This window comes from Gadus chalcogrammus, unplaced genomic scaffold, assembly GCF_026213295.1.
Source record: "Gadus chalcogrammus isolate NIFS_2021 unplaced genomic scaffold, NIFS_Gcha_1.0 GACHA102, whole genome shotgun sequence".
Lineage (NCBI taxonomy): Eukaryota > Metazoa > Chordata > Actinopteri > Gadiformes > Gadidae > Gadus > Gadus chalcogrammus.
Genome location: NW_026613537.1, coordinates 108,861 through 134,785, shown reverse-complemented (window position 1 = coordinate 134,785; position 25,925 = coordinate 108,861). Strand labels below are relative to the sequence as shown.

Here is a 25,925-nt window from a genome sequence, read left to right as displayed (position 1 = left end):
TATAAACAAATTTATCATAAAAAACTATATACAAAATCCTATTTTTTTTTTTTTATATATTTTATAAGAACAAAGTGTAAATAATTCAAAACTGTGAAGGACATTTAGACCTAATAAATCGAATATTTACAAATATCAAAAATCAAAAAGTGAGCAGCGTAATACTATTCCAAACAGCCCCCAGCAGCCTACAGTCAGCTCCAGTTTAGTTGGTATGGGACCTCCAATCTCTTCTAGGTCTCTTACTGCATTCCTTGCCCTGTTGAAAGAATAAAGTCACTACTTTTCCTAAGTGTTTAATTTCCCTTTACTTGGGATATGTACTGTATCATGTGTAGATAATATGTCAAACAGGATTCATTCCATACCTACTCCTCTGTGGAATTGGGTTTGCAACAGGTCCTGGGTGGTGGGATGCTTGCAAGAACCCCATATTGCCGTGGGTCATTAGGCCTTTTTTTCTGGTCTTTGGCAAACCCTTGTCTGATGTCAGCCGGGCTTCTAGGATAGCACTCTGCAGGTCTGCCATGTATCCGTAGTCCTTCTCCACCTTCACAGTGTATAGACTCCAAGTCTTTGACTTTTTATTGTAGAGCTTGCAGTACCTGACACAGGATGAAATAATGTCTCAATGTATCCACATCAGTCATGCAGCTTAGAATATTGTAAATCTGAAATAGATATACCGTATTTTCCGGACTATACGTCGCTCCCGAGTATTAGTCGCATCAGTCAAAAAATGCTCCATGACGAGGAAAAAAACATATATACGTCGCATCGGTGTATAAGTCGCATTTATTTTTAAACATTTAAACAAGAACGTTTAGTCTGGAGAGACTGAATAAAATTGCAATAGCAATATAGGTGTGTCGGTCCCACTCGTAGTTGAGAGTATACCGAATTCAGTGACACCGGGATTCCACCGGACGGGTATGCGCCGCGGTCCTAAACCTGAGCGCACGATCGGGAGGTGGAAGTTGCGCTCACAAGTCCAGCGGAGGGCTCCAGTTTTCGCCGGCCAAGTCATGCGCTGTGATATGTGTGACAGCTATGTTGTACAACATTGCAGCTAAGGCTGGGGTAGCTTTGGTTGAACCGGAGGACATTGAGGACGATGACGACGAGAATATAATTTATTCGGTGGTGCAGTAGGCTTGCAGCGTTCAGTTGTAGGCCTAATGAATGACGGTGCCATCTTGCGGCCGAAGATTATGTACGCACAATTTTGGCATATAAGTCGCTTCGAAATATAAGTCGCAGGGCAAGCCAAACTACAAAAAAACCGCGACTTATAGTCCGGAAAATACGGTATATGAAAATTATTGAAAACGTACTCTATTGAGCCATCAGCCTTCCTCTTCACCGGTCTGTGAACATGATGGTTATAGTCCAACGCTGCTAAGAGGGTGCCTGCTTTGTAAACAGGTGGGCTAAAGCTGAATCGCTTGCTGGCATACATCAGTATATGATTATGGAAGGATTCCAGCTCAGCGGTTGACCTTACAGAATAAAAGAAACAGATGAATACGCTATGACCCCATATCTATACACATATAATATAACTTTAGTTCTCATTTGAAAGTGGCCATGAATACAGCGTTATAGATATGCTTGTAAGAGCCATTACCATGAATAGTGTTTATAACACCATGTGCCCAGTATTGTGACAAGTGTAAGACAGTGTATAGCAAGCACCTCAGCCAAGTCATTAGCCTGAGCACTGTATCTCAAATGCCCATATAGCAGGACTTAGCCACTTACAATAACCTTCTTATGAAAAAATGTTTACTTACCTGAAACTCAGGAACTTCTCCACATTCTTCAGCCAGTGCTCATCCAGCACTATTTCTGACAGAACCTGAAAGGCCTCAGAATCACTCTGGATCCACTCCTTCTCCCTGTCGGCCGACAAGGGGCCATGTTCACAGCAAGATAGGGCCCACTCATGCTCTCCTTGAACATGGTGGAGAAGACCTGTCCACATATCCCACAGTAGAACAGAACTGCATCATTTCTTATTGTGTTTTTTTTTTTACACAATAAATAATACCTATTTTGTCATTATATAAATGCTAGTACAAGTTTTTAAAATAAATATAAAATAAAATAACCAGTCAATTTATCAATAAAATCAAAATGTAATAAATGGTCAGGAATCGCAAAGTGAAATCCAAAACAGACCAATACTTACACCGAACTGATCAATGTTCTGTGCAGTCTTACAGCAATACCAGAAATGGTTGCATATCTCCTTACTCCAGGTAAGGAGAATTGAACATCCTTTCCGAAGGCCTGCCTTGACACGGAATGGAAAATAACATTTAAATAAAGCTCAGACTTTGTCATCAATGTTGATTTGGCAAATTCTCTGGAACCAGGAACCTGATGTAATCACCATCTGTGTGGTAGACACCTGGCTTATAACTGAATGGCAGGAAATGGCACGACCTTTACATTCAGTCATTGTGATCATCATCTCAAAGAAGTTGTTTTAACATAAACAACATGAGTAGAAATCAAGTAGGAAAAACTGTGTTGTTCGACTTGGTATTATAACAATCTATTATCAAGGACCAATAACAGAATCGAAGTCAGGAACTTACTGCATGGATTTTTTTACCCAAGTTCTTTGATCCATGCCAGATGTCAAGGGTGTGTCGAACACCAGAGTCCTTGAACCTGCCTTTTGTTGGATCTGCATGGAAGGATGCAAACAGATATGTGTTAGACGCAGGCTAAAACATTTTGACAATGATCAATCATGAAATACATAGAGCAATACTTCATCCGTAAAATTATGCACATAAATATCTTTGCACTTACTGAAGAGCGCCGAGATCTGTGAATGAGCATCAGTGCAAAACTCCTGTAGGCGAATCTCTTTGTGGAGAGTCTCAAAGGTCCGGATGAAAGCCTCCTTCTCCATGATAACCGAATTCTTCTGGGTCTCCCTCTTATCAATATTGACAATTGATATGATCTCTTTACTGTCGTTGTCCATCGTTGTGTATGTACAGTACTGTGCTGAAAACCCAGGACTATCCATACGACCGTCACCTATGAAAGATGAAAAAAAACAACACAAAAATAAACATTGCAGATATAATAGATAAAAGCCACATTCTCTCACTTATCAATGTCAAAGGTGAACATAGTATGAAATTACACATTACACAAAAAGTAAATAAATCAAATGTAGTTGAGCCACATTGTAATCAGCTGTGTGTAGGACTGCAGGAGTAATATTTGTAGGAGAGGGATTTGCAAATTTACCAAGGGCCACTACACTGTCCTTTGATTTCAGCCGGGTAATAATGGCTGACCTCTTGTCATCCCAGTCGTCCTCGATGGCGTCAAAGCAGTAGGCGTCCTGGATTTTAAAGAATGTGGTTCTGTGTACTATTCCCAAGTTCATGAATTTGAACAGCAGAGCCACCTTCCCGTAGTTGTTCCCAGAGAGTAGGATGTTCGAGGACAACATGAAGTCACCTGCATGCATCCCATATTTTAGAGTGGGCTGGGAGTTCCACCTCCAGACACTGTGACCCTGATGACATATCTGAAAAAGGAAAAAAGAGCAACACAGCACAGAGCAGTAGCTGTCATTAAATAGATAATAAAGCATGTGTACACTATGCCCTCAAAGTGAAATATATGATCCTACAGTATGTCTTTATTGCTAACTAAGTACTCACCCATTCCACGACAACTGATGTGCCCCTGGAAGTTATTTTCACCTCAAATGGTCTAAGTGCTCCACATTCAGCATCAGTTACTGGGTCCTTTGTGTTGCACTTGGGGATTGGTAAGACAAGATACTGAGCCAGCTGTTTAAGACAGCTATGGTAGACAATGGAAGCTGGTTGTCCAATTATATCTTCCTTGCAGAGGACTTGGGTCTTCTCTGGTAGCGGTGGTATCACTTCTGAGGAATTGTGTCCATCATCAAGGTCATGAACAGTCTCCTCCAGACCAACAGCTGGTAATGTGTCCAGCCATTTGCTCTTTTGGAGAGCTCCACCAGTCCTGTGATAGCAACATATACAAACGCTACAGAGTTTAGGAATAACATTTGCATATTGAAAGGCCTGAACCACAATACAGATATATCAAACATGCAAGTTGCTGGAGCAATTATAATATTGTTTTTCGTGTTATTTGGGGAATATGCCGTTTTATGTTTTGACTGCTGCGTGGATTAATTGTTCATGGGAAGGCATTTAGGTTATCACCTGGCATGGTGTATGTAATTCGGGGCAGCTGACAGTTTTGTACCGTGTCCCAAGTCATGGGAATTGTTTGCTTTGTATTGAACTGAATTGAATACCTGATATGGCAAATAGACGTAATTGAGTTGCATGTTGTAATTTAGTTGCATCATGTGCTACGGTGAGCAAGAACCAGCAATGGATAAACGGGTCACAACACTCAAAGATATTTGATTTATTATACGTACCGCACACAGAGATAAGGCACGTAATCGATGTCACTGTCATCACTGCATTCACAGTCTTCCCCCATCATTTCTTCCTCCTCTGAAGATGACCCATTGTCCATCTCCATTTCTGGGTACCAACTGTCATCTTCTCCACTGTCATCTTCCCAGGTGTTATCGGCCCAGCCAATTCTATGAAGGAGATTTTTTAGAGGGCTAAGTTTAAAAAGTGTAGTGCATCAATAATACAGGGATTTGATGGAACATACAAGTGAACACTAGATCCGAGGACACACTTACGTAGAGTTCCGGATGTCATTAAATTCTTCTTCAGTTATGACTTCAATGTCATTTACCTGTGGAGAAATACTAAAAATACAAAAACAATGAAATACAATATTAACATATTTGAGTACTTGAGAAGTCAATAAATGGAGAGGTATTAATGTTGATTAGTTGATACAGAAGTAACTTTTTCCACTGTTCCACTGTTCTTTCTTTACCTTGTAGCCATACTTTGAAAGGTAGTGGCAGGATTGGTGTCCTCTACATCTTCAGCATCCAAGAAGTCATCGGCTCTGAGAATATAAATAGTGTTATGAAATAAAGATCTTTGAAATTAGTTATTAGGCTATATTGTCTTCTATAAAGGTGGAAGCTGAAAATAAATGTACACAATTTCATATTTTGGAAATGTTAATGGAAAATGGTGGTGGGGTAGTGATCACCTGTCTAAGAGTGTCTCTGAATGAATGCTTGAAGCTTGGGGAAGAGGCAGGTTTCTCCTGCGCTTGCATGGTGTGGATGAAGTAGGGGATGTGAGGTTCTCATAACTGCCAAAACAGGTGAAGCACAACAGTGATTGGTCAACAAAGAAAAACGTTATCGGAATTAAAAATATATATATATTTGTTAAAATAACACAGAAAGCCAGATTACACACAAGGAAATCGTCACTTCAAAGCGATCGCAAAACTGAGCTAGGCTGCTGCTAGCTTGCAACAACGTTATAACAATACATGGAATATCTTATGCTAGACTTCCCTCGCTGTGCTTATCTTGGCAGTTGCGTCAAAGTAGCTTTTACACAAACGTGACTCGGACATTATCCACAGTTGAGTTGAGGCCTAGGCCACGTGTTAGCACAATCTCTGTGTTATTCCGACAGGGTTGGTGTGACCATAACTAACCTATAAAACGGACCGGGAAAAGAACCATGGGCTGATGCAAGACATCCTACAGAACCGTATTGAAATGGTTACATTACAGAACCGTAATATAACGGTTATCATGGCTTTGCTTAGTAAAAACCATACCAGCCGACACTTCACATATTCATCACAATATACTATGGAGAGATAACACAATTCCTTACCTGTCTATAAGAAATGTAGCCATCTCAGCGTCCGATTTTAAGTTTCTCAGGTCACGTAACTCTCTCCATCGCTCATAAGCCACGCCGATGTTTACTCTGGTTTTATTTCGAGCTCTCTCCGCCTCCCTTTTAGTAGCTGTCCTTTCAACAAGTGTCTTTCCTCTTTTTTTCGCTGTCTTAGTGGTGTTAGTTGATGGTATCTGGGGAATGGGAAATTTATGGGCCGTTGATGAAGACATGGCTATTCATTTGTTGTCCGCCGTAGTAGTACAAAACTGTCAGACCGCTAGGCTCGTGAACGCTCACGCAGGGACGCACCAACGTCGTTGCCAAGGTGACCGGACAGTCCCACAGCCAATAAGAACGGAGAATCGGAGCCTCGCTCTGATTGGTCAAAGTGTACATGAGCGGTGGCAATTTTTGGGTGCGGCCCACAGAGGCAGGGGAGAGCAAAGTTATGAGCAGATATTCTCAGAGCACTTCACCTACATATAGCTGACTGGCCATTAGGACAGTTTTGCCAAATATTACAGTAAAGAAATTACCCACCCTAGCTTTAAGCAGATAACACTTATTTTACAAATGACATTTATTCTTGTTGCTAACTTTATATTTGCATTGTATGTAATTGTTTAATGGCATTTAGCTAGTAAACTGAGTGTATTAACATAAGCTAGCTAGACTGATACATTTAAAAACACTAGCTAAATTCAATACAAATATAAAGTAAAAAAAAGTGTTGTCTGTATTAGGGCTGCAACAACGAATCGATAAAAATCGATTACTAAATGCGTTGGCAACGAATTTGGTCGTCGATTCGTTGTGTCGCGCGATTAATAAGTTACTCATAGGCGCAGCACTGTTTACAGCCATCCGCGGACAGGTTGGTTCACGGTTCATGCACGCCCACAGCGAGCTTTAGTGTGAGCGACCACAGCTTGTATTTTGGTCATAACTTAAAACTGGACTGTAGGCCTACATAAAAGTGTTGTACCTTGTGATGGAAAATCTACATGTTGTATTGTTTTGGTCTATATGAATTTAAGTTTTGTTGCTATTCTGTGTAATTTTATATAGTGTCTGCCTTCTGCTCTCCTTTTGGGTCATTTAAAGTGTGGACGTTCGAGAGTCGTGTGATACATTTTATTGCCTGCCTGTTCCTATCTTTTCGTGTGTCATCTCCCAAGCAATGCTTTGAAGTATGGGCCTTTTCCTCAACACTCTGGCTAGCGTAAACAAAGTCAGAGAGCTACATGTCACGGCCGCCGACCCCACCTTAGCCTCGGGGGGGGGGAGCTTCAACTGTAAAGATAACAATCTGGTGAACAAAGACTTTTAGTATTGGGGGACCACCCCCTCCAGATGCCAACCCAAGTGAATAAAAACTCATTGATTGGAAGACTCAGTGGACTTGTCTGAGCGTACCTTCCGAGAATGAAGTAACACGCAAAGAGGAGCTCCCATCTGGGGCCTCAGATTATTGTAATGTATGCCTGTTATGTTGTTTGTTGATGCATGTTGTGATGTATCTTTGTTCGTACTTTTAATACAAATATATATAACCACTAATTGTCAACAGTATTGTGTGCTTTTTGCATCTAAATATCTCATCTGCTTAGACGCAATATCTGATACAGAAATTGCCACGACAACCTTCACTGTCTTTGGGTTAAAAAAACTCCTTCAACTCAGTATCCGTCTAGTCCAACCGAAAACTCTGTCAGCTGCTGCTGCTGCAGACGTTGTGCAGACGGGCTCGGAGTCGGCACCGCGTGCATCAACAGTCATTCAAAGCAGCGGTAGTAATCACACAACCGGACGGTGTAGAAAGTCCCCTCAGTTAAAAATAGTAATGCAGTTTTTAAATCCATGTTAAAATCGGCAGGATATAGAGCTAGTTAGCTTAAAAAAAATAACTAACCAATGGTCACAAACAGTGTCAAATGTGATGTGTTCAGGTCGGCTCAGTAATATGATTGATGCGTTCAAATGCAGCAGTAAAAAAATAATAATAATTGAGATTTTGGTGAAAACTTGTTTTCCCAGTAATATAAAATAGTCAAGATAGAATTATGACCCGTTTAATGTCCCATCTTGAACTATCATCTTATCAGCAATTAAAGCAATAATACAAGTTCTAGTTCAAGGAGTCTCGAAAATGGTAGCAATAGGTTTGACCGGTTAACCATGGACATCCCTTATATACATATAAAAGTATATCATACATTGTATGTTTTTTTTTTGTGTTATCCCAGTTATGTTTGTTAAATCTTTTTATTATTTAATATTACTTTTGATAGTTCCGGGACGTTGGAGCAATAAACTGGTGTTTTAACACTTCAGTCTGCACTGTGAATTTGAAGTAATGTTCAGTTTTTGAATAAAGATGCGGCAATTCAAATATAGCCTATATATTTATTTTTTTCTATCCGATTCATCGATTAATCGAAAAAATAATCGACAGATTAATCGATTATTAAAATAATCGTTAGTTGCAGCCCTAGTCTGTATTATGTTATTTCTTCTTTGGCAATATGAGCGCAAATGTTTTGAAACCTGTCTAGCAACACACAGTCAGTTGAACTAGGCCCGTTGATCAAGCCTCTTGTGCTGAAGAAAATGACAGCAGCTTCCCCAGACCAACGAGTCTGGCAATAGCCAGGCTACACTTACGACTCATTAAATCATAGAGGTGTGTGCTTTCTAGGGGTGTGTGCTGGAGTTGTAACAGAGGACGCCTCTCATTTGGATGCTGAATAAGAAGATGATTTCCAACCTGCACACTCAGCTCCTCGTGGCGGACCAGCCACTCGCCGCGCTCCAGGCTCTTGGCCGCGCTGTGGTCCGCAGACAGCGAGTTCAGGGGCTCCACTTCTGACGAGGTGAAGAGGGTGTCATGGCCGTCCACCGCCAGTGGGCCCTCCCCTTTACCGTAGACGCTCAGGATCCGCAACTCCCCGCTGTGACTGGACATGTGGGAGGAGCCAGGGGCGTCCACACCCAGACTCTCTGAGGTGGCGCCGCGCTGCGTGCTACGGTCTCCAAAGGCATCGCAGTCTTCTGCAGAGGGAGAAAAAAAGAACAAGTAATTGTATTGATGCACTGTTTGCATAAAAGGAGGAAGTGTGTATTTGTACACATGAAATAAACTTTTTAAATGCATGTTTATTAGGGCTGTAACGATATGCATATCGAAACCGGAATCACGACACTCAAAACAACAAACCTGTCTCGCGGTGTGAGAAGGCACAAGCGCGATACGACCTTTCTAACTCTCCGGTCAAATTGTCAGATGGAAATTTGCTAATAATCTGTTTAAGTAATAGTCTGCTGACACCGCCCCCTCTTATCGATGCCGTAAGTCTGCGACGAGATGCCCTCTCTGTGATGACAGCTCTCCGTGGCTACGGAGGATTGCATTTCTCCACAGCCTGCGAAGTCCTCATATGCGATATGAACGACATTTATCCAGAGTGGGACAAATGTGAAAAAATAGCCTGTGTGATCCTGTCTCTAGTGTTTTGTGTGCTTTGAACGGCAGTTGGTCTGCTTATAGGTCGGAATGAAACGGCCACCGATTATTGACAGGATGGGTACTTTATTCTACCGGACTCGTTTGTTTCTTCACTAGACACACGCACACGCTACCGCTCGCTCTCCTCGCTCGTCCACTCACTCGCTGACGACACACACACACACACACACACACACACACACACACACACACACACACACACACACACACACACACACACACACACACACACACACACACACACACACACACACACACACACACACTGCCTCGTTATCGCGAATTAGACGTTCATGTTTTTTCCCCATCTATTTGAAAGTTAGGCTATTAAACATGTTGCATTCTATCCGGCCTGATTATGTCATTAATTAAGCTACATAGCCTAATAAGAATCTATAATAGGATATTTGACTAAACCACAAAACTAGTTGAGGGTTTTTGCCTACCTGCAAGCATCCTCCAACAGCAATCTTTGGTTATTTATTTATTAATGTAGCGATACATTAATAGTATTCTTTCTGTTCAAATCTGATCAGTGTTCCAATTAAGTGTTGTTTAAGATTAAAAAAAAATCGTGGGATGTATCGAACAGTGGGTTAAAAATCTTGATCCAAACCGAATCGTGAGTTGGTTTATTGTTACAGCCCTAATGTTTATGTAACATTGAGACCGAGGGTTTAAAATGTGTACTGCAGACAAAGATTCAGAGTTTTGGAGAGGGATGTCTCCTCCAGCACCCTCCCCCCTAGACTCAAAGCTCAAGCGGGGGCCAGGTGGAGGACACCGAACGAACACCAGCGCAAAATGATCTGAGCATGACATGCGAGACAAGCGCAATTATTCTATTTTGACAATAGCAAGTGACAACGTGTCCTTCCCTGTAAGCTGATCAGCTAACATTTATACATTTTGAGTTCATTGATCTTTGAGAATAATAAACCAGCTCATGCAGTGGTGTAGTGGTCCCTGGAGAAGTGGGTATACTCTAAATGTTTGCCCTTTTTTTAACGCAGCCCAGAAAAACACCCTTTTTTTAGAAACAGTGATATTTGAGACTACTCTTTTTAGTTTACTTACATTGGCACATAATTTCTGCTGCTTGATCTCAGGGAGGAAGGATTATGAAATGACTAAATAAATACTGGCCCACAGACTAGTGAGAGACAACTATTCCTTATTCCTGGAATGACACTTATTCTCTCACATGGCAAATCAGTAATTTCTTTTGTAAACGGTGTCTTTGAACAGCTGATTCGCAACACATAGCATGGGCCAGAGTGTGCCACTATTATGAAATTAACATGACTTGATCAGGAGCAGTAGGTATTACTGGTCACACAGGCAGCCAGCATGAATAAAATATAGATGAGGCAAACATGGTGTTTCAGTAATTTTTTGAACATTTATTTAAATAACATACTACTTATGTAGTATGTTATTTAAATAAATAACATACTAAAGTCATTTCAGTGATACTGCATCCTTATTCATATTTCACCTTAGATTAAACATTAGATTATTTCTCTTCCACAACAATCATCTCGTTAGATATGTATAATATCAATATATATATAAATATCATATGATGATTGAACATCATCATTCAAATTATTCAACAAAACAATATGTAACAAAACAACAATATTTAATTCAATTCAATTTTTTAAATAAATGCATTTACAACACATCAACTGTGATATGCTCTCTGAGCCCAGTACTGGGTTTCTAACCATGATCATACTACAGTATATTCCAGACAGACTTGCTTTCTGCAGGAGTTTTCACACTGCACTGTCTAGAACGCACAGAAGAGGCAGCCCGATGGCTCTTCAACCAGGTCTCAAACAGCCTCCTCTCCGACGGGGGCGGGGGGCAGAGCGGGCGTCGACGGTAACTGTACCGGTGTACGATCGCTAACATTAACTGCTGAGCTGCTGGCTGATATTGATTCGCGAGGACGTTTGAAATTGTCAAATGAAATTTTTGTTTGGATAGCTCGCTTCATTTTACCGGATTATTATAGAAAATCATTTAAAGTAAACTTGTAAAAGTAAATTAGTCTTTCGCGATATTTACTTCGGCATGACCCGCCTTTCTCTCCCTCCGATTGGCTCATTCGTCATCATGCCTACAGTTAACCAATCTAATCAGTAAAGGCAGCGAGTATTGGCCAATAAGTTGCAGAGTAGCGTGGGTCATGGCTTCACCGGGTAAAAGTGCGCGATTTCGCTTGCAGATACTACTGAATGGTGCGCATCTGGGGGGGTTTAGAAGTGGGTATACGCAATGCTGACTGAAAAATAAGTGGGTATACGCCGTATACCCGCGTATACCCTGGACTACACCACTGATCCCAAGCCTTTCAGCCAGCAAGGCAGCATCGCAAACTTTACGGTGAGATCCTGTGATAGCCGCCGGGCTAAAAGAATCAGCGGGTTGCTAGCTAAGATGATAGCCGGAGATATGCTGCCCATGAGCGTAGTAGAGGGGACTGGGTTATCTGTTTTAGTGGGTGTAGCTTCTGTTAAATTAAATGGTTTTATGTGCGACTTAAACAATTTCGTTGCAAAGGGGAGGCGCGCATCATCAACTGCCGTTCCTAATTAAAACAACGCAGACACATTTTGCCTATTGGGAATTTACAGGTTCACAATCCTGCTCTTTGATATTTTGTTTATCATCATTTTTATATCAACTTAACTTCATTAAAAAAATGCATTATTGGTGTGCTCCTGATAGCAACCTTTGAAATAGGACGGGTGGGCCAACTGGGCCGCTGTCTTAAAGGAATGCGCAGATCCTTTGAGCTCTGCAACTGCTGCAGAAATAAAGAGAAGAAATCGATCGATTTTTCGATTTATGCCTCCTACACGTCGACTCACAGAAAACGAGTCGTTTAACATCCCTAGTATATACTATCATATAAAGTGCTCCGGGAGTCGCAAACGGTAACAATCACTTTCTCCTCCATGCTGCAGTTCACCCGGACTGCACTGCACTGAGTTGGCCGGTTGAACGCTGATTGGCTGTTACGTTACACATGTCACTCAGTGGCCAGGCTTTTGAAAGCCGATTGCCTGTCATCACGCGAATGTCGCGTCAAAGTTTAAATATCTTTAAAGATTGATAGATTGCGGGGAACATAGGACCCTTTTCCCAGAAAAGGGTTCCATGTTCCCCGCTTTTCCCCAAAAGGGTCCTATGCTCCCCGGTATGTATGGCTACAGGGGAACATAGGACCCTTTTTGGGAAAAACGGGGATCATAGAACCCGGGGAACATAGGGATGACCCCGAAGCATATTACCCTCGCTGCGCGTCAGTGTCCTGTTCGCCCTGTTGGGGCTTATTTTCCCGATAATAACCGGCATTCTATACATTATCCCTTACTTATTACACGGCTCTTCTCAATGCTGTAGACTACATTCGTATTCGGTTGCTAAGCGGCGTCAACGACTTTGGCAAATTATTTCTCTGCTGATCAACGCTACGAATGATAACAAATACATTGGAAAAAGACACACTGTGAAGTTATTTTTTCGATTTGGCAAGTAGCCATTACTAATAATACCAATACTCTTTGGCTGGGATGATGAGGCATCAGGCAATCAAGTCATTTTAGCCTGAATACATAGGTAAGAAGCACCAGAGCAGGTTGCTAGTACCATGGACAGTATCAGAATGATAACCTGTTGAACTAAATGGATTTGTGGTATGCTACACCACGGGATGCATCTGCAGACCACTGCCACATAAATAAAGGTAAGACGCGATATTTATTGCTTAAGATTTGCTGGTGTTGTGGCGAGGTCTTTTGTGTTTTTGCACTCAAGTGGTCGGCTGTTTTAACTTGCAATTGATAGTCGGTGGAGTCAGTCTTGTTGACACTAAGTGACTTTTTGTCATTCTGGAATTCTGGAATAATTCAGGGGGGGGAGTTCATGAGTTTTGGTCAGAATGCCTGATGTAGGCTAGTTTTGATGGAATGCGTGTTGTGAATTGAGAACAGCCAGCTCCTGATGTGATAGGCTACGATTTTTGTAGTGCTTTGTGTAGCCACACCTTGGCCCTTCTGAACTTAAACACGCAGTTAAATTCCTTTCCTAGCTCCTCTTGTTTATGTTGTTAGCTTAGCCATATCATGTCACGTTGTCGACATTGGATACATGGAGCACAACATAGTGGGTAATATGTCCGATGCTTTTTGAAAACGTTTTCTTCATAAAACGTGCCAGACAGATTTTGTATACATTTTATTCCTTAGTAATTAGCTACATGGTTATGCCGTCTTTCAGAAACTTTCATTATCGGCACTAAAGGTTCTGACGTTCTGCATCTCAGTGTGGTTTTCACAGTGCACTGAGGCAGAGCGGAAGAAACTCCAGGGAGTGGTAAACACTAGGGGTGAAACGGATCAGTGTGTCCACGGTTCGGTTCAGATAACCGTTTTGGGCCTCGGTTTCGGATACGGTTCGGATTAGGATCATGTCCGTGATAGTAAAAAGGCGGACTTTTTTTGACGGAGGGTTTGGGGGAGAAACACAAAAATGAATGAGACCCACAGGCTATTTGCAATGTGTTAATTGACTGCAATCAGATAACTTGCAAGGCTTTTTTGTGCAATAAATGTTCCCCTAAATGCATTTGAAAACATGGTGCACTGAGTGTAACATGTAAGGGATAACGGCCGACGAGGTTTAGAACTCTGGCGACGAACGCAGCATGAAGCCAGAGTTGCCTCTACCTGTCCATTATTTCCATCGAACCGGTCGACCTCGAAGGCCGTTATCCCGCTTATCACCCGTTTGTATTTATCTCCCGTATATTTAGAATATAATTGCAGGGGTTAATCTAAACCGGGAAAGAGGGGCGCTGCGCCTCCTTGTTTCAACCCAGCGCCTCCTTATCGAATTTTAAATTAAATTAATTTTAAATTACTTAAAATCTCCCGGAATGGAGAGCGAGCGAGCAAGACCGCGCACAGGAGACAGACGTGCTCCTAACCGCGTTCGCATCTGTGTAGCGAGCGCGCAGCACAACAGAGAGGCTCACGTGTGCACGTGAGCCTCAGGCGCCTCCTGATTGGCCTGGATCGGTAAATCAACCAAGTGTTTTTAAAATGTCGTGCCGCGGGGTGAAGAAACGCAAGGATTGTCTGGGGCAGAAGAAGATCACGTCGTTTTACTGTCAGGAACCTAAGAGATATGGCGGAAGCGAGATCGGTTCCATTGAAGGAGCGATTGAAGGCTCCATTGAAGGAGCAATCGTCGGCGAGGGATCCAGAGGGGCGTTACTGGAAGACTCAACCGCGCCCAGCGAAAGCGTGTTTGACAGCCAGATGACTGGAGAAAATGAAGGAAACGAATGTTCCTTTGAAAGGCAAGAAGAGAAAAGGATGGAGTTCAAGCAAAGGTTCAAGTAAGTTATTACCACTTGATCTTTTTCTGGCAAGAAAAAAAACTCCACGACGCGCGGGAAGTCCATTAGCTTTGTAGAACTTTACAGCTCGAAGGCTGTTATCCCGCTTATCTCCCGTTAACAACATCCAAAAATGTTTTTATTATTATTAATATTATTTAGAATTTCCTTTATCTTTAGGAAACTTAATATGCATAATAACCTGATGAATTCTTGATTTGAAGCCTAGTGCTCCCGTTAGAGAAGAAAAAAAAAAACGTTACGTTGGTTGTCAATGGTAACCATTCAAGAGCATTGATATGGAACGGCTACTGGGACTACGTCCAAGGTGTCCGGCGGCTATACGAACTTAATGTACACCACATTAGCCAATCAGAAAACAATATTTCGTTCCAGAGGGAGATAACCAGTAGTATGGGTTTTATCAGTGATTGTTATTCTTTTTCTCTTCAATGTTTATCATTTCTGAGTGTTTATAAGTTTCAAATTATGGTAGATTTCACTTAACCACCATGTACTGAAAGAATTCACCAAGACCCAGGGTCAACACCAAGGCAATCAACATTTCTCTATTCCTCATGTTGTTTTTTTTAACATTTTTAATTTTCCCTCAAAATAAAAATTTCAGGAAGAAGAATTCAGGCCATCTAGTGGGATACCAGGACGAGTGGGCAAAAAAGCCTTACACCTGGCTGTACCCAGTTAACGACCGAACTGGAATGATGTGCACTGTGTGCAAGAGGCACAGACAGCGTCAGAGGAACGGAGAGTACATCTGGAGTGTTGTTCCATGCACCAGCCTCCGGAAGGACCATGTGCTACGTCATCATAAATCGGAACAACATACTGGAGCCTCCCTTAAAGAACAGAAACGCTTGGCTGCGGAGGTGAACGGGGGAATCAATCAGGCCATGGCAGATATGGTGAGGATCAAATTGATATTCAAGCTGTTTTAAACATTCCCAACTTCAAAACCAAAATTAATCGACCCATCATTATTAAGGTTTTCACCGCTTTTACTTATGATCCTCCAGGTTTCCATGAACCGAGAGGCCATCAAAGCAGCAATGAAGCTCGTCTATCACCTAGCCAAGAAAGAAATTCCCTACACTACGAACTTCAGAGACATGATCAAGTTTGCCGGATCAGAGTTAGGTAAGGGCAAATTTAGCTTATATGTGGAAATAAATAATTGACCTGCTGTTATTAGATGCTGTTCTATAGGAAATGGTTTGATTTCCCACTTCCATCGTTTAATGACTTTCAACAGGTTGTGAAGTCCTCCGTCCACTACAAGTGGGAGCCAATGCCACCTACACAAGCACTACCATCGCCAATGAGTTCCTGGCAGTTATTGCAGCCATGGTTGAGGAGGAGACACTGGCGACGGTCAGGGACAGCCCCTTTTTGGGGCTCATGTGTGATGAGACGGTGGACATATCCACCACCAATGAACTTGTTCTCTACTGCAGGTATGTTACATTTCTACCTCAAATTTTCAAAAGCTCCGCACCGTGAAAGGGGGGTAAACCGCCCCTTCCACACCTTCCCCCCAGCTCGGTTTTCCCCCTTGTGAATTAATTCTAGAAAAACCCCTGTAATTGTATCAATTACTTTCTTTAAATTTAGGAATCGTGCGCTTGAACTTCAGAAAACAACCTATTACAGCTACCTCATTGGCTCGGGCAGCACTGGAGAGAATGCATTCCGCTGGGTCCTAAACACCCTTTTGTATCGGACGTAGGCTACAGTAGGCAAAATACGCTACATAAGGCAATGCCTTCAATTAAACCGAAATCCGCGGATCTCCAGAATGCTCTGTGGTAAACGAACCGAACGGATTCGGATACAATTCGAATCCGCTGCAGGCCTAGTAAACACCGCACAGAGGATCACTGGCTGCCCCCTCCCCTCCCTGAAGGACATATACATCTCCCGCTGCCTAAGCAGAGCGGAGAGAATCACAAAGGACAGCTCCCACCCTGGCTTTCACCTGTTCGACCTGATGCCCTCTGGCAGGCGCTATAGGTCCATCAGAACCAGGTCTTCACGGTTCAGAGACAGCTTCTTCCCAAAAGCTGTATCCACCCTGAACACACACATGCACTGACCACCGACTGACTGACCCCCCCCTAACCTCCCACTGCTGTATTGTACTTTACTTTACTTTATTATTTATTATACATTATTTACATTTCTATTTGGTATACTGTTGTTCTTGTTCTATTTATATATTTATTTATTTATTTTCTCGAATGCACCAATTGGGAAAGCTTACTAAAAATGTCGTTGTACTTGACTCGTGCAATGACAAAAGGCTTTCTATTCTATTTCTATTCTATTCTATTCCTATTCTAAAGAGAGAAACAGGAGTGCATCCTCATTGTAGCCAGCACTTCTAAAAATGCACTTCCGAATGCGTCTCTGTCCCCAGCACATTTCAAACCAAACTGACGCCAATGTCCAGCACCCTCCCCCCTAGACTCAAAGCACAAGCAGGGGCCAGGTGGAGGACACTGAACGAACACCAGCGCAAAATGATCTGAGCACAACATGACATGAGAGACAAGCGCACTTATTCTATTTTGACGATGACAATGCTGTGTTCCAATATCCATACTATCCGTACTTACTAGCCTTAGTATGAGTACGTAGGGCGTTCCGATTCAGATCGGGCGAAAACAAGTGTACTGAAAGGACCCGGATGTTGTACTCAAAACGGTCAAATGGCGAAGTGTGGATCGATTTACACATTTCGTACTCAACAACGGCAGCACTCTTAGCTAGGTAGCGGAAGAGGGCGGAACCAGGCTAAGCCAAAGTCTGCGCATTTTCCACATAGCCTGCATTAATGGAGTCATTTTGTAGTTTTTATAGATTTTCATAGCTGCTAGGCGTAAAGAGTTCACCGATCAAAGCGGGATGTTTATTGCGGGGGAGGAGCCGCGGCAGCAGTCGTGATCGTAATTTCCGGTTAGTGCACCACGGAGCATTCGATTTGGAACAACACTGACCTCTGAAAAATAGCGCACTTAGTGAGTGTGGATAGTGTACTACGTTTAAGGGTACTCATGGAAGTATGGTTATTGGAACACAGCACAAGTGACAACGTGTCCTTCCCTGTAAGCTGATCAGTTAACATTCATAAATTGTGAATTCATTGATCTTTGAGAATAATAAACCAGCTCATGTGGCATCTGTCTTGAAACCCTTCTGGGCCCTTGACTGATTCCATCTTTGAAATACAACTCCCAAGTTTGACTCGTGTTTAACAGGGCGCTGGTCATGATGCTTTTCCAAAGAGGACCAGGCTTTTCAGCGCAGTTAGAATCCAGTACATTCTCAGTTGATCCAGGTTGTTTGCTTGCATGTATGCAATGTGTATTACTAACCTACAGCAGGCATGCCTCCACCAATATCCTCTTCAACCTTGATTGAAATGGTGTCTGGGGTCTGCTGCTTTCCACATAAAGAAGGAAACACAGAAAAGACATTCTTTCATTGGCACAGAATAGTTGTTAATCCCCACTTACGACTCATTGATTCATGAAAGGTGTATGCTTTATAAGGGTGTGTGCTGGAGTTGTAACAGAGGAAGCCTCTCTTTTGGATGGCGAATGAGAAGATTATTTCCAACCTGCACACTCAGCTCCTCGCGGCAGACCAGCCGCTCGCCGCGCTCCAGGCTCTTGGCCGCGCTGTGGTCCGCAGACAGCGAGTTCAGGGCCTCCACTTCTGACGCGGTGAAGAGGGTGCCATGGCCGTCCTCCGCCAGTGGGCCCTCCCCTTTTCCGTAGACGCTCAGAATCTTCAGCTCCCCGCTGTGACTGGACATGTGGGAGGAGCCAGGGGCGACCACACCCAGACTCTCTGAGGTGGCGCCACGCTACGTTCTACGGTCTCCAAAGGCATCGAAGTCTTCTGCAGAGGGAGAAAAAAAGGAAAAAGTAATCGTTTTGATACATTATTTGCATAAAGGGAGGCATTGTGTATTTGTACAAGTGAAAGAAACTCTTTAAATGAATGCAACATTGACACAGAGGGTTTAAAATGTGTACTGCTTACAAAGATTCACAGTTTTGGAGAGGGACGTCTCCTCCAGCACCCTCCTCCATAGACTCAAAGCTCAAGTGGTGGGCCAGGTTAAGGACACTCAACGAACACTAGCGCAAAGTGATCTGATCACAACATGACATGCGAGGCAAGCACAATAATTATATTTGGACACTAAAAAGCAACGTGTCCTTCCCTCTAAGCTGATCAGCTAACATTCATACATTATGAATTCATTGATGTTTGAGAATGATAAACCAGCTCATGTGGCATCTGTCTTGAAACCCTTCTGGGCTCTTGACTGATTCCATCTTTGAAATGCAACTCCCAAGTTTGACTCGTGTTTTAGCAGGGCGCTGGTCCTGATGCTTTTCAAAAGAGGACCAGGCTTTTTAGCGCAGATAGAATCTAGCATCAGCCTAGAATCTATGCCATCTAGAATCTACTACATCAAAGAAAAAAAAAGGCTCAATGAGGAAAGTACACACCTTCACTTTTAAAATGGGGCTGCAAAGACTTTAAGGATAGCTGTGTGCCTACAAGTATGCGTTTCCAGGTGTTATGTCTGGCAGGCGACATCCCTTGAGAGAAGCTGCTGAATGGAAGCACTTGATGAGCTGGCCTGCGTAGAGACAACAAAGTTAAATTAGTACTCAATTTGTAACATTGTATATAGTCCAGCAGCAAGTTGTAAGAAGATATAAGATAAGCATGTTTAGTGAAATACATTAGCCTAATACTTAAAATGAGTTCTATGAAATGATATTACATCCTTGATTTGTTTACATATTTTATAGTTCATCTCATCAACTCGATACCATGACATCAAGCGCTTCAGAAATCTGCTAATAACCCTTTGATTTGAATCAGGTGTGAAGGGGAAAACATGCCTATAATAGTGCGTTTCAGGTACACTTTTAGCCCGTAAACAACCAGTTATAACTGGGAGTACAAGAGGGTAGAAGGGTGCGAAAACAGGGGTTGCCTGGAACGCACCATATGTATTTAGGATGAGTTTAACAGGTCGATCATCTCCTCATCAGTAAAACGCTAGAACTACTGCGGTCCAGTGGCCGGTAGAATACAGTTGTATTAGTTTGTTGAATGGTGAGCAGACATTGTTAAACATTGCATTCCCTTGGTATCCAAGCAGTAGAGATCAGTGCCTGTAGCCCCTTTGTTGAATTGTGCCCATTCTCGTGTGATGCCCCTTGCTTGCTGAGGTGCACACTCGAGTTACAGTGCGTGTATTTATAGTTATGAATGGGCGGCCATGTATTAGTCCGCTGTCCTTTCTCTAATAGGTCCATGGTATTTACACACATAACTGATGCTATCTACCTTACTTAACATTAGCGACAATAACTTGGCTGTTAGCTGTAGCGCTAATGCTAAAGCAACATTATAATGCTAACAAGGTAACCATATTCTGCCACGTCCCCACTGGTTTGTGTTCTGATCTATAGACCCCCTAAGCCTGACAAAGACTTTATAACAGAATTCTCTGACTTTTTGTCCCATTTTGTGTCATTGTACGATCGTCTGCTCATACTTGGTGACTTTAATATCCATGTCTGCTGTCCAGACAGACCCATGGTCAATGAATTCTGTGGTTTAATAGATGCCTTTGGTCTCACTCAACATATAAACAAAGCTACACATTTACTGGGACATACACTTGACCTTATTTTATCATATGGTTTTTCTGTTGATAATATTGTAATTGAGGATGCCACTTTCTCTGATCACAGACCTATTATGTTTGATGTTACCCTCTCCAATCATCTGCCAGCTACTAGAGCTCAAGGCCATTACTCTCGCCATATAAACTCTCTTACTGCAGCCCAGTTTTCTGATAGCTTTCTCAGTCAAACTGTTGCTTCTACCATTGCAACAGCAGCATCATCCTCTTCCAGCCCAGATGATTTAGTCAGCCTTTTCCACTCTTCCTGCTCCTCCATACTTGACTCTGTAGCTCCTCTCACATACATCCGCCCCAAACTAAAATCTCGATATAGGTTGGATGAGGCCACCCGCTCTCTCAGGCAGGCCTGTCGTAAAGCTGAAAGAAAATGGAAAAAGGATCACCTTACTGTCTCCTTTGAAATTTTTAAAACTGCCTTAGCTGCTTTCCAGGCTGCAGCAAAAAAAGCCAGGGCAAAGCACCTCTCTGATTTGATCAGTAAACACTCAAACAGACCAAACATTTTATTTAGCACTATTAACTCTGTTATCAACCCTGTTAACTCCCCAGCTGCTGATGTATCTACTGCTACCTGTGAGGAATTCCTTAAGTTTTTCATTATCAAAATAGAGAACATCAGATCATTGTTTACCCCCTCCTCATCACCCACTCCACCTGATTACTTTGGTACACCAGTTATTTTTAACCAATTTCAGCCCATTTCTCTCTCTGAACTGCAGGAATTAGTATTGCACATGAAACCCACTGCATTCCCCCATGATGCCATTCCCTCCTCTATCATTAAGGATGTTTTTGATGCAGTTGGCCCTTCAATTCAAATAATTCTAAACTCATGCCTTACATTTGGCACTGTCCCCTCATGTTTTAAACATGCGGTTGTCCAACCCCTGTTAAAGAAACACAACCTTGATGCTAAATGCCTGAAAAATTACCGTCCCATCTCTAAGCTTCCGTTTATCTCCAAAGTCCTAGAAAAAGCTGTTCTCTCTCAGTTGACTCCCTTTCTGACCACCCACAACATACTTGAACCTCTTCAATCAGGTTTTAGATCCCTTCACAGCACCGAAACAGCCCTGCTCAAAGTAACCAATGATCTCCTCCTCACTCTCGACTCTGGTGATAATGCCATCTTAATACTACTTGACCTCAGTGCTGCTTTTGATACTGTCGATCACAACATCCTCCTCACTCGCCTGGACCAGCAGGTGGGCATTAGGGAGACTGCACTACTCTGGTTCAGCTCTTACCTTAAACATAGGACTTTCTCTGTCTCTATTGGTCAGTTCTCATCGTCATCCGCCCCTGTCTCATATGGGGTCCCCCAGGGGTCCATACTGGGTCCCATGCTTTTCAGCCTGTATATGCTCCCACTGGGTGACATTATTAGAAAGCATAAGATCTCTTTTCACCTCTATGCCGATGATTCGCAGCTGTACTTGCCCTTAAAATCTAGGGACTCCATCCAATCTCTCCTGGTCTGTCTTGAAGACATCAGAAACTGGATGGCTAACAACTTCCTCCAGCTAAATGGTGACAAGACTGAAGTCATCATTTTTGGTCCCTCCAAGGCAAGACACACTGCACTGTCAAACTTAGGTCACCTCACGCCTCTTGTCAAACCCCATGCCAGAAACCTTGGTGTCATCCTCGACTCTGAACTTTGTCTTGACAAACAGATCAGCACTGTAGTCAAAAATAGTTTTTACCAGCTCAGAGTGATCTCCCGCCTCAAATCCTTCCTATCCCACAACGACCTTGAGATAGTTATCCATGCCTTTATTACTTCACGGCTGGATTATTGCAATTCCCTCTACCTTGGCCTCCCCCAATCCTCACTCAGACGTCTGCAGCTGGTCCAAAATGCAGCTGCGCGTCTTTTAACTGGCACCAGGAGGCACGAGCACATCACACCCATTCTGGCCTCCTTGCACTGGCTCCCAGTTATTTTTAGGATCCAATTTAAAATTGTTTTATTTGTTTATAAGGCACTCAATGGGCTGGCCCCGGCCTATATCACTGAGCTTGTTCAGCCCCACTCTGCCCAAAGGTCCCTCAGATCCTCTAACAAAGGGCTTCTGTTTGTGCCACACTCACGGCTCAAGCAGAGAGGTGATAGAGCCTTTGCCATTGCTGCTCCACGTCTGTGGAACCAGCTCCCCCTGGACATTAGATCCGCCCCCTCCATTTCTGCCTTCAAATCTAGGCTAAAAACCCACCTCTACTCCATGGCCTTCCTTGCCCCTTGACCTTTTAGCCTACCTCCTGTTCATGTCTGTGTGGTATGCCCTGGAAATGAATGTTCCCCCTTTGTATTACTATGACCTCTATATATTGTTGTGTTGTTGTATTTTATTCACTTTTTTATCTTTATTTATTATTATAATTATAATTATTATTATTGTTATTTTTAATTATCATTATTATTTTTATCTTATTGTACAGCACTTTGGTCAGTGTATGCTGTGTGTATATGTGCTCTATAAATAAAACTTACTTACTTACTTACTTACTATATACAGTACAGCAACACAATGATATGGCGTTAGTTAACTTACTTTGTCGAGGTTTGACTTGATTTTCAGACGTTGAGCAAGTCCAGCTCTGTATTGGCCCAAGTTGAGGAAGCAGTCGTCAGTGAAATGTTTGGCGCTGCCGTGTTCTAGCAACGGGACGGCCATGTGTTCCTGACCTCATCTGACTCCCGCGCTGCGTTTGTATCCAGTGGGCGTGGCCTATGACGTATTGGATCCGGCTTCCTCATCCGTCTATTGATGCTGCCAGAGCATGGACATAATAGAGTGGCGAAGTCACGCCCCTTCCGGTAGAGCTCATGGGACCTATGAGATCGAAAAATATGAATGGGTGTCAATGGAGAGAAAATAATTATTTTCTGGGCCCACTCTTTATATGCCCTGGATTACACATATGTTGTTTGTGGATTTAAATGATAATTTTTCATGCAAAGAAAACTAAAAATGTTCGTGAAGAAGTTTGATAATTTTAGGTTTTATGTGAGGCCGCTTTGTGAACTACAGCTCTTCGCTGCTCTCGACGCATATGATATACGTCACCACACCCGCCCTTGGAACTCGGCACAGAGATGGCGATCTCTCTGACCCACTTCACCGCTGTTTCCAAGGGGAGGATAAAAGCATCGAAAGAGGTGAAAACCATTATAAGTCGGGGCACGTGCAGAGTTTCAGTTATGCCGATGGGAAGATTGTCGGTCTTCTCCGCGCCAGTCGCAGGGAGCGTGACGTCACATACGAGCCGTGTAGTCTTTCTCGTTGTGTTTTCTCTACAGCCTTTATCTGAACAATTGCACAAAAAACGGTTGAACTCTTTGCATGAAAAATTATCCTTTAAATCCACAAACAACATATGTGTAATCCAGGGCATATAAAGACCGGGACCAGAAAATAATTATTTTCTCTCCATTGACACCCATTCATATTTTTCGATCTCATAGGTCCCATGAGCCCTACCGGAAGGGGCGTGACTTCGCCACTCTATAAAGGATGGACCACGGACTGGCCGCCCATTCATTCCTATACAAACTGCTCAGTGGCGCAGGGTAACATACAGGAGCGATTTGCTTCCGCGTTATTGGGCCAAGACACGTGGCCTAGTCCGTGACGTACCGGATGCAGAAATATAGAACGCAGGCGTGCCCACCCCCCCACTCCGGTCCAACAACAATATAAAATGATACAGTAATGCACATGTTCTTTGTCTTTGGATCTTTTGAATAAATGGATCAATACATGATGAATCACAATGATCGCAAGCAGAGGACCGTGAGAGTTATTGAGCAGCAGATGAACCAGTCCAAAAATCGGACACGTTAACGGAGCACTGAACTAGGCCCTCTCGGATGCCATTTGTTTCACTACGACTCCTTTCAGCTGCACACCCCTTCCCCAGCGAGATAACGGCTACTAAAACGCTTGAGGTGGCGTTTTGAAAAGAAAAAACATAATTTTTTTTAGGACATGGCATGAAGGAAATTATGAGCCTTTGTTTGATATCCAGACATTTTTTGCGGAGACACATTCCTGTTCCCCACTTGTATTGGAGTGAACGGACATATCTACTTCTGGGTCCCATGATTTGAGGGACCCCTCGCAGCCCGCTTAAACAGCTGCAATACCAGGCTTGGCCGCTGAGCACTGGTGGATTGCGGAAGTATGCAGTGTTCCTGGGGGCTTGTGCCCGCTTGTGCCCTGCGCCACTGAGCAGTTTACATAGGAATGAATCATGGACATAATAAAGGATGGACCACAGACTGGAAAATGGCCGCCCATTCATTCCTATACAAACTGCTCAGTGGCGCAGGGTAACATACAGGAGCGATTTGCTTCCGCGTTATGGGGCCAAGACACGTGACCTAGTCCGTGACGTACCGGATGCAGAGATCTTCTTCTTCTTCTAGTTTAGTGGAGGATCATAGTTTTTCCCCATATACCGCCACCTACTGGACTACTACACAGGAGTTTGTGACAAGGACGTTGGCAAATGATAAAGTTTAAATCATAAAAATAAATTCAAAGAAAAAACCAAACTAACGAAACAAAATAAACAAAATAAAACAAACTAACAAAAGAAATGAATAAATAAAATAAAAAATAAAAAATGTATATACTTAAGGTTAAATTCTTCTAATTAGGTTAGTATCTTTTAGCTAATTTATCAGCAATTTCATTGCCATATATTCCATGGTGGGCTGGAATCCAACAGAACTGAATAACTAAACCAAGGCTTATAATATTTAAAAGAAGATGCTTTACCTCTATCACCAAATCTTCACGTATTGAATTATTACCATTTTTTTAAAAAGCATTTCACAGTCTTTTGAAGCGATAATCCAGAGTGGGTGAAACTGACACTTTTAGGACCAATGCCTTCAGCCTTCTCCACTCTGAATTGTAATTTCAACAGTTTTCAATACTGTAAAATATAATCCAGGTCCTTAATCTTTATTCGATGATGCTCTTCTCTGCGTATTTGATAAATCAGTAATTATAACTTTTTTGGTAATCATATGGTTTATCACACTGTTCATTCATTTCACTGTTCTTCCTCTCATTCCTTTCCTTACTTCTTCTTTGGCTACCTGTCTTTGTTTCCCCTTCCACTCTTCTGCCCCAGCCAAACAGCCCAAAAAAGTGTTTTGTTAAAATTTGGGGTGGGGGGTCTTGTAATAAAAGCTTTTTTTATTGTAACACTTGGTTCAAATCCTATTTCTTACACATGCAGCCATTTGGACACCATTCTATGATAGCTGATAACCAAGGTACACACTGTAATACTATAATCAAGAGGACATACAGGCAGTTCAAATAAAAAGAGAGAACTTTATTGATCTGGAAACTTCATAAATATGTAAGATTGCTCCATATAATACCA

The 25,925-nt window shown here is 42.6% G+C and overlaps 1 protein-coding gene across 1 annotated transcript; it reads right to left on the bottom strand.

Moving 5' to 3' along the window:
- Positions 1–1,510: 1,510 nt before the first annotated feature.
- LOC130378800 (uncharacterized) lies at positions 1,511–23,270 on the bottom strand. Its single transcript, XM_056585425.1, has 16 exons — positions 23,075–23,270; positions 19,303–19,436; positions 18,399–18,682; positions 18,154–18,217; positions 8,587–8,870; positions 5,811–6,010; positions 5,164–5,268; positions 4,939–5,013; positions 4,736–4,804; positions 4,457–4,627; positions 3,696–4,026; positions 3,274–3,559; positions 2,824–3,057; positions 2,604–2,695; positions 2,192–2,296; positions 1,511–1,974 (listed from the first exon to the last, which is right to left on the bottom strand). Exons 3-16 carry the CDS (start codon positions 18,594–18,596, stop codon positions 1,843–1,845), a joined length of 2,346 nt encoding a protein of 781 aa, XP_056441400.1. The 5' UTR covers positions 18,597–18,682; positions 19,303–19,436; positions 23,075–23,270; the 3' UTR covers positions 1,511–1,842.
- Between the last annotated feature and the right edge of the window lie 2,655 nt (positions 23,271–25,925).

What these genes read in the sequence shown, in the direction of transcription:
- LOC130378800 (XM_056585425.1), bottom strand. Translation starts at nt 18,596, where the DNA reads ATGTCCAGTCACAGCGGGGAGCTGAAGATTCTGAGCGTCTACGGAAAA. An exon ending in GTGCCTTATCTCTGTGTGCG is followed by an intron (nt 4,027 to 4,456) that starts GTACGTATAATA and finishes TTGCTATCACAG; the next exon opens with GACTGGTGGAGCTCTCCAAA. An exon ending in GGACAGTGTAGTGGCCCTTG is followed by an intron (nt 3,058 to 3,273) that starts GTAAATTTGCAA and finishes CATCTTTCATAG; the next exon opens with GTGACGGTCGTATGGATAGT.